We start from the raw sequence: 9,809 nt of genomic DNA on the forward strand, positions 1-9,809 counted from the left end.
TCGAACCTTGCTCGCCACCTCTGCCTCACGGAAAAGAACCGCTTCAGCTCGTTGGAGGCTTGCAAGAAAGCTTGCGTGAGCAGCGCTAGAGTTTGATGACAGTGCGGTGGCGTGCCGCTGTCGCCTGCATTCTAGAGATGTTTTGCTGACGTGACGGCTTAATCGCGCTTTTTTTATTCATAAATTTTCCTGTAGGCTTACATGTTTCAGAACAAGAGCATTCGATGATACTTTTACCCTTCATAATTCCTTGAAATAATCGTTTTATGCCATCATTTCTCTTTTCCTAATATCTTTTCATAAAGCAATGTCGTTAAGGTGGCCCTGCAACACTTTTTCGGCACGGTCAGAAAATGCTGCCGATCAGTAGTCGAGACTCGACAGTTCGCCCGTTCGATTCTTAACGGACGAACTTTCCGCGCAGCGAAAAGTTTTCCACGCATAGGAAAATTTCTCTGTGAATTATTTATATTCGTGGCTTATATACACACAGACATATATATATAGGGGGCATGACGGCGACGACGACGGTGACGGCAAAACCAGCCGAGAGTGTCCATATACCTTATTTATTTATTTACAAATACTGCAGGCCCTGCTAAATATATTAGTAAAGAAAGTGACATAGAAAGCATTAGTGCAATAAAAAAAAGAAAAAAAAGCCGTATAGAAAAAAAAGCTCCACCGCGAGGATTCGAACTCGCCACCTCTCAATCTCCAAGCGAGTACTCTACCACTGCCCCACGCTGAAACACGTCGACGTCGCTCTTAAATGGATAGTCAATACAGAGCGTTTCGTTTCATATTTTGGTGTCGTGTATTCAAGGAAGACGCGATCTGCCTTTCCAAATCCCGCTTGCTTCTTTATTAGACACAAACAAAGGGTGGCCGGCAACGAATGAAATGCCCAAAATGGGAAGAGCGCTAGGTTTCTGTAAGAATTCCAGTTTTAACTCCGAAAAATATCAAATGGATCGAGGAGCAGGGTACAGTTTGACGGCTGTTACTGCCGATTTTTAACAGCCGTTTCTCGCCCTTGCTAATGATGAAAATGTACAGAAGCTTTATGATGACTCGTTCGATAAACACGCGCCTGCATGAATTCATACTGAGTAGTTTTCTCGCGCGAGCGACGATATTACTGCGGGGCGGGCGTGTCTGTATTCTGACTTGCAGTTCTATCGATACCTACAACTATAAAACCGCTCCGCAAAAACAAATACAATTAGTTGAAAAACGATGCCGGTGTGTTAGTTCACTAACGCGTACCAGTTTACAGTCATGTGTTCTGACGTATGAGTCAGAGAAGTACCGGCGAGTGCGGCCGGCTGCTTTCGCTGAGCCTGCGTTTGTTGCTGAAAGCGCGTCGCATCGATGGTCATCGCTCCTTGTGCGGACACCGTACACAAGAAAAAATGGCTAATTTGGGTTAACGGATGTCCAGGCTATACTTTACAGTAAATCTTACACGTTGGAATTGCGTGTACTTAAACCAAGAAGCGCCAGTGGCATGTAGACGGACTCGGCCGGTACGCTAGGCCTAACACTCGCTGGGAGCCGCACTGGGTAGGACCGATCTCGGCGCAGATGAGTTGCGATGGTTGAAGTTTCTGCATTTTAGCCTCGAAAACTTTTTAACTGTTACCTAAGGTATAGCTGAAGTAAGTGGAAGTGCAAGAATGGCCCGAGATGCGTTTCCGGTGTGGCGATATCGAACGACTGCTCTTTCTCTGGCCTCCGTTGGGAGAGGTCGCGAAGCCAGCGCTCATTTACTTCTTGCCAACTGCACGGCGATGTAACGATTTGCTCTGTATGTTCAGACCAACGCCTCCAGACTTATAAACATTGCAATATGAAGTCAACACCGCCACACATCACGGATGCAAAACTGATATATATATATATATATATATATATATATATATATATATATATATATATTATATATATATATATATATATATATATATATATATACGAGCGGCATGCACAAAATGTGTATTCATTGCTGCTACGTACGTGCTCCGCAAAAATTAACGACGTTATTGGCACCAACGTTACTAGATCAGCTTCAGTTTGCAAGCTCTGCCCGAGCCGCGCGCGCGAATGTGTCCCCTTTCCGTCTCCTCTCGCGGGGTGGCGCTGCCACCTCTCTCGGCCCTAAAACCGCGTTCGCTTGCCTCCGCGGCTGTCTGCGGCCGCCTGATCCGAGCGCGTTCCAGTGCGTTTCGTTTGCAACACGTGAATTTGTATTTGCTCCGCGATAAGATTGAAGTACAGACCTCAGGGATGGCGAATAAATTACCTTAACTACACATCTGCGGTAACGCGAAGAGTAATGCGAGGGTATGGACTGACATGCTATTCAGCTATAATCGCGCTAGACGTTTAGTTAAACTGCTCAACACAAAAATAGCCAATCTCGTTTGTTATTTCGGTGCCTCTTAGTGAAGTTGTTAATTTGACGACATAGTTTAAGGCCAGCGATGTCGTTTCCCATCTTTGCGTAAGTTACGAGACTCCGCGTTCACTTCGCGTATTCGTTGCTTGCTCGGGAGTCTGGACGAATGAATGAAAGAGAGCTTGTGTTTCGATTCAACAAGTAATTTATTACTCTGTAAAAGTACAAAAAATTTGATGCGCCCACTTGGCCATGAATAACGCATTTATCTACAGCAAACGGGCCTTTTTATTTGCCACGGCTGCTTTCTCGCTATTTTCAAGGCGGCGATTCACATCCCTAGCGTAGAAGTGCATCCTGGTAACTATAATAAAATTGAGCACCTGACATGTAAAGGCAGCCTCATGCTCTACGCATCCAAGACGATCGATGTTCTCCATCTCCAGCTCATCAAGCACGTCCCAAAAGATGTCTGATGTGACTTGATCCCCGCTCAAAGAATGTGAAACTGCGCGGTTCACAATTTTCACGAAGTGCAGCATTTTTCTCGAAGGATGTTTCAAACATCCTTCCTTGAAGCTTCTGTAAATAGTGAGGTAAGCATCTTTGCCTATAACTGGCTCAGTGGAGCTTATGTCTCCTATGCACGAAGAGCAGGTGGTGGTCTTTGTGAATTTATGAACCACATATCCTGACAAATAGTACAGGACTGCTCTCGTCTACTTCTCCTTTGAAATCAGCGTGGTCGCTGTCTTCGTGCTGGTGGGAGTCCCCTGGCCCTGTGGTTAAGTCACGCATCCTAGCCTCAATCAGATCACGCAACTTGGCCTTATTCAAGCTACCGTCTTCTTTCGTCCTTCTCAGAGTATCTTGAACACCAACGAGCACAGCACTTGGTGCACCTTCCACGCTCCCGCGCAGAGCTGTTTTGATCGGTGTATACAAACTCAGAAGTCGGAATATTTATGTGAAGTTGACTACTGTTGGATGTGATTCATCGCCCCCAAATGAGCGCACTAATCCGAAGTGACGCTGAAAAAAGTAAAAGAAATCTGTCAGTTCTATTGAACTTGAATAAACACAGCTCTTGCACTCACCTCTAGAGGATCTTGGTTAAGCTTGGCTGTCAAAATATAGTGAGCACCCTGGCCAAACAAGTATTCAATGATGTCAAGCGTTGACAGCAAAGTTACCCGCATAGCCTCTGTGGTCATCTGTGATGCAAAAAGCTTCAGGCCATTGCAGACAGTATTTCTCTCGGTCGTATTAAGGAGAGCCAAAAAATCTTTGATGACCTAAAGAAGAATGACATAAAGAGGGATATGAGCAAATGTTTAAGCAGAAATTTGAACAGATTTAACACGAACAGAAGACATGATAAAGCAAGTATAACGAGCTGATTTATCACCTGTATTTTTTCCGAGCCAGGCCTGATTCCTTGGGACGGCAACTTGACATTCAAGGCATCAAAAAGGTCATTGATGATTTTGGTGAATGCTTCTGTTCCTTCGCTGTGTTCGAAGCCCGGCACTTTTGCTTCTCGGTACACTTTGATTCCAATTGATGTAGAACGGCTGAAGAGCTGTCAAAGAAACGCTTGGCATATCAGTTCTGTGGAACTCCGCAAGCTGGAGAAGCGTCTCATTTCAGTTGCAGCTTCGTTTTACTCTTAGGTGGACAATCCCGTATAAAATAAACCTCGTAGACAGCATCGTAGTTTAATAAAGTTTGTCCTGGTCTACTGAAGCTGCGATTCTCAGAAACTGGGAAAAATACTTTTTTTATAGTTTTGTGCTGCTGTTGGATGAATGAAAAATTTTCTTTTTCATAAAGAAACATTTATGTGTTCAAAGTTGCAAGCAAATATCATGCATTGACTATTAGGCGAACTATACCTGCGTAGCAAGACAGACGCTCATTTTACAGAGATTGTCGGGAGCCACATGAGCTCTTGTCAGCTTGGGCACCACTCGCAGTTGCTTGTTCTTCTCTGTTTCATAAAGAGTAACGTAATGTTGAAAATTGATTTGATGATCACCCGCCTGAAAGAGAGAGAACATGTCGTTAAAGGTTTGTTCATTTGTAGTGCGCCATTTGCTCTTACCATTCCGTAGGTGTGTTTCTTTAGGTGATTTCGGATGCACTTGATGACATGTGGGATATCACAGATGAAATAGATGTTCTGCGATGGTTCCAAGGGGTGCTCGATGAAGTGACACGTAGAATCCAATTTTCCAGATATTCCGAGCTGGCTCCACATGAAGCGGTTATTGCCAGCTCCGTCACTTATGACAGCCAGCACAGAAGCACCATGGTTATGGAGTTGTATGACAGCACTGATTACAAGCTCAGACAGGACTTTTCCTGGTGCAGCTCCTTTGGTGGCAAATGTAGCAATAGGTGGTACCCAGTCTTCAAAAAGCGGGACAAACATGAGTACTAGCCCATGATCCGCGAGCTGATCCATGCCTGTCGCTTGCTCATCACCATAGTCCACAAATCCATCCATTTTGTAGGAGGCTTTGTTGAATGCTATAGCCTGCTTTAGTTTTATCTCATCAACGAGGAGCACACCACAGCGCCTCAGATGGCTCTTGTCATTTAGGTGCTCCTCGATGCACCTCAGTGCTACTTGGTTGTAGCCATATTTACATGGTATTCCGCTGATTATCTGACGCAATCGTGCTTTAGTTGGAAGTGGCAGCAACTGCATATCAGATATTAAACTGTATACCTTCGAACTGGAGATTTGAAGGAGGAGACACGTCATCAGCCACTCTTGGTCATAGCGCCTTCCAAGCTTTGATTTTGCTTTTGCTGCCATGAAGGCAGTTTTGAACACAAGTTGCTGCTTTTTCGGAAGTATTTGAAGAACTTCATTAATCTTTGAATCCGACAGTGTGCGGAGCTGCTTCTTCATGAGGAGGATATCCTGCCTTGCCTTTTCTCGTTTCAAAGTAGCACGAATAGCCTTGCGCCGTAGCGTTTTCACCTGAGTGCTCTTCTGCCTAGGTTTCCTCTGCTTTTGCCTGTTCGTGCGCTGCGAAAACAGCTTGCCTAGCAGCTTGCATTCATGGCACGTGGAATTTAAGGACAGAGTTGCGCACGTGTTTCGTCGCCATGTGTTGCCATCCTGAGTAGCCACTGAGCTTTTCGATATAGAAGGGTACAACTTCGTAGGGCAGCCTTCACAGAAATTCAATTTCTCTACATACCCAAGTAAACTCTTAAATTCTTCAAGTGTCTGCACGTCAACATTTTCATTTTTGGCGTACACTACGGACGGCACTAGTCGCCCATTGGCACTGACAGAAACATTAAGTGTCCTAGACACTACAACAGCCTTATCAACCCTAGGCACAGCATTTTCCATTTTCAGCTTGTACACAACAACACTGGCGTCAACAACTTCAAGAGACCAGCCTTCAATTTTCTGGTTTGTTTTTGCCAAATCCACGAGCTCGCTGTAGAGCGACGCGACAGGTTCACACACAGGGGAGTTACTTCCATCATCGCGCGGGCTTGTAACATCACCATCATCTTGCCTTTTGCGCACCTTAACGGGAGGTGCCCTCCGCACAGCTGGATGCTTACGTTTCCTCGCGGGTTTCGACAGGTATGAAGGGCAGTTCGGGAACAAACGGGGAACAGCGTCGTCCTTGAGCGCCCAATTGTCGCGCGGAATGATAACAACGTCCCCGTTTATATTGTGCACGAACTCCTTCACTAAGTCACTGTCCTCGAAATGGAGATCGCACACAACGCAAGAACTTGTGAGCTGCTTGTCCAGACGTGGAATCGCACGCTGCCACACTTGAAGACGCGAGGAATCTCTAGGCGCCCGGAAGAAGTGCCGCTTCTCGGCAGATCTTTGAGAATCGTAACCGCTTTTGCAGCCGGTTACGAAACAACGCGGCATGTCGATTGGTCACGATACAACGCCACTTAAAAAGTCAGACGACTCGAGCATGATGAACAAAGCACACGAACAAAGCACACCGCCACAGCACCAACAACAACGGTTCGCGCAAAGTGCTTCGACGAGCCTAGAAGCCGGGCCGAGCGTGTGACTAGCGCCACCACGCGGCAGGAGACGGAAAGGGGACACGCGCCGCCGCGGAGCTTTCAAACTGAAGCTAATCTAGTAACGTTGATTGGCACTGCATGAATAAAAAAAACGTGATAGAAAGCAAAAAGATCAGTGTTGGCTGCTTTGGGTTATTAACACATCTTTCTCCCCATTCGATAGGGAAACATTAAAAGCGACCGTGATTTCACATATATATCATATCACGTGTACCATGAAAATAGTGCGCATCTCCTGGTCTTTTTCTGCCCAGCTAGAATATGTGACGCATGTTTGGGACCCGTCAGGATAGCATCTATCGGTACCATCGAATCAGACATTCGATATTCAAAGATACCAAAGCATTCCGCAGCGAACGGTTCTGAAAGCAGCGCGCGGCACTGGCAGAACAGTGCAGGCTCCAGTATGTGCCAGGGCACGCCAGTGAGAATTCCAGCGTCTCCAGCGTTTCCCATTGAGCGCCAGCGTCACAGCGGCAAAGCCAGTGGCTCTACCAGTGCGACCCAGCGCTTTCACCGGTGTCCCAGTGAATCCGAGCGTGTACCAGTGTTCCCAGTGCGGTCCAGCGCCAAGAAACGTACTGGTATCACGCTGGGGGTACTGGAATGGCGCTGGTTTTTGCAATAGGGAATATATTGCAATGTTAAAAATCAAGTGCTAGGTCATTGACGAGATGGGCGAACGATTGTGTTGTGTCCGCATTAACGATCTCCAGAGGTAACTTGTTCCATAATGAAAGAGCAATAATTGCTATCGCAATAAAATAAAGTTAAGGCGAGAAGAAAAGAAACGGGGCAGACTGTCCATTCTTTCTAATCTGTATTCGTCGCGTCTCCTAACACCCCCCTCCCCTCCTGTGCCTGTGAAACGGGTAGCATTAGACGCTCACGCAAATACGCCAAATTCGGCTGCAGAAGGCGATATTAGATGAAAATATTTTGAGGTGAGAGGAGCTGCTGCCAAAATTAGGTTCAAATAGGCACTAAAAATATGAATGAAGCTACACTGTAAAACTTTTCACACCCATAAGGTTGTTTCCATCACTGGAACACCCTCGGTGCACCCAAATTTCTGACAATTTTTTATTCAAAAGGTGCAAATACAACACAAACGCCTTCTGCACACCCTTATTTGAAATAAGAGCGCGTGAAGGGCATATGTTCAAATATAACACCCTAAATAACTGGCAGGGTGTGGGGTTGTTTCTTGAAATCTTACGCCTATACAGTTTTGTGAAGGGGGTCGTTTTCACATGAACTTAATAAAATTTGTAATTATAACATTCATTATTGTGCAACATTAGACTGAAAAATGTGCTTAGCCAAGTGATAGCTACAATATGATATGTCTGCGTGCCTTGTGATGCAGCCAAGCCATGAAATGTAGAGAGTTGAAGAAACATGACGCATCGCTTGACTCACCAGGGTCGTTCGTAATTCAGTGACTATATAGGCGCCTGCGCTTTCTATTAGGGCATGTTTTAACACCTCTTTATATATAAGCGACCGTAGTGACTTCTTCATGTTATGGGTTGTATGCGTACGAGTGAATTCTGTATTGCATTGAGTGAGTGTGTACTATGGGTTGTATAAGTATCAATGAATTGTGTATTGAATTCAGTGAGTGTGTGTGCTATATGTCTCGTATACCAGTTAACGTGCGCTATCAATATGTAAATCCTCTGCATCAGCCTTCCGTTGTCGCTGCTTCTCCCTTAATGGAGTGAGGGTCACCCCATTTTTTTTCAAGTGCGAATTATAGCTTATAGTTCTATCCTGGAAGAACTAGCTATGTGATTTGATTTATGGTGCTTCAGAAGGAAGGCAGGAAAGGGGGGGGAGGGGTAACCGTTTATTTATATTTTTGAAAGCTACCCGCCACGGTGGCCTAGTAGTTATGGTGCTCGGCTTCTGACCCGCAAGTCGCGTGATCGAATTCCGGCCGCGGGGGCCGCATTTTCGATGAAGGCGAGAATGCTTGAGGCCCGTGTACTTAGATTTAGGCGCATCCCAGGTGGTCAAATTTTCCGGGGCCCTCCACTACGGGGTCTCTCATAATCATATCGTGGTTTTGGGACGTTTTGGAACCCCAACAATCATTATTATTAAATAATTTTGGAAGGGTGTTAGGTTGTATGAAAACTACACCCTTCAAAATCGATGCATGAAGGGTGCAAGTGCGTGAAGTACGCCCGTAAGAAGGGTGTAATCCTGCCTGTTACGCCCTTTCCGTGGGGTGTATGGGTGCGAGTTATGACACTGAAACACACCTATGTGGGTGTAATATGGTTTACAGTGTAGATGTACGTATAGTTAAAAATTCAGGTATTCGGAAAAAAAAGATCGTTGACTCACAGTTCTCAGAAATAACTGTGGGAGGCTCACAAGCAATAACAGAAGACGTTGTGGGAGCAATATGGCAACAAAAAGAGTTAAGCACCAAGTCAGAGAGGATGTATTGGATAGCAGCGATAGAAAGAAAAAGAAAACCGATTCTGAGTCTGAGTAAATACCAAATATATAAAAATAAAATCGTGAGGAAAACGTCTTGCGATAATTCACTGAAAATCACCTAACTGTTTGAAGCATGGTTATAAAAAAGTTTCAGTGGAGAAGAATGCAAGCACTTGGTGCGAGCGTTTACAGCGTGAGCTGTTTTAAACTCATCCCAACACCCAATTTTGATGGTGGTGCCTGGCACCTCCGTTGCCGCCAGTGGCTGTCTCAAAGTGGCAAAGAAAGTCCATGTTGTATCCAAAACCGAACTCTGACACGCCATGTTGGAGTCCGCCAGCTTAGCAAAACAAAGAAAAAAAGAACGCCAGTGCTATAATATTCTCCGAAAAAATACCCAATGCAGTCCTGTTGAGTGAGGAGTCATGTGTGCAGCTAATTGTTTGTTGGCTGGTACACGCGTTGCATTGCACTAGGCGTACGTTATGCAACTCGCAACGATCAGGGGCTTTGGGCATGCTCAACCATTGCAATGTGTTGAGTCATTTTACATCATCAGCCGAAGTATCAATAAAGTCTGCAGTACGTAGGGAGGCCTATTGCCCAAAAGCCGCGTGATCAATCGTCGGGGGCCACGTCAAGACAGGGACCACAGAAAGCGCAAGTCCGGTCCTCTTTCTGTGGTCCCTGTCTTATCAGCGCTATCGCTTCAATGAACAAAGTTACTGCAGCCGCTGCCAGTATGCGTAGTCTTTGCAGTCTTTGCACAACCAAGCCAGACACACCTTGCGCTGTTGATAATTACGTTTACGAAAAAACCTTCGTTATTTTTTATGCCGGACGCCACCAAGATTCATTTACTTAATAT

The 9,809-nt window shown here is 45.5% G+C and overlaps 1 protein-coding gene across 1 annotated transcript; it reads right to left on the bottom strand.

Moving 5' to 3' along the window:
• Positions 1 to 2,647: 2,647 nt before the first annotated feature.
• Positions 2,648 to 6,367, bottom strand: LOC119399769 (transposable element P transposase). The gene is given in 6 exon segments (XM_037666610.2): positions 2,648 to 3,111; positions 3,113 to 3,433; positions 3,499 to 3,698; positions 3,740 to 3,983; positions 4,297 to 4,443; positions 4,506 to 6,367. Coding segments are annotated over 6 exon segments (3,168 nt in total). The 5' UTR covers positions 6,321 to 6,367; the 3' UTR covers positions 2,648 to 2,670.
• Between the last annotated feature and the right edge of the window lie 3,442 nt (positions 6,368 to 9,809).

This window comes from Rhipicephalus sanguineus, chromosome 7 (assembly GCF_013339695.2).
Source record: "Rhipicephalus sanguineus isolate Rsan-2018 chromosome 7, BIME_Rsan_1.4, whole genome shotgun sequence".
NCBI lineage: Eukaryota > Metazoa > Arthropoda > Arachnida > Ixodida > Ixodidae > Rhipicephalus > Rhipicephalus sanguineus.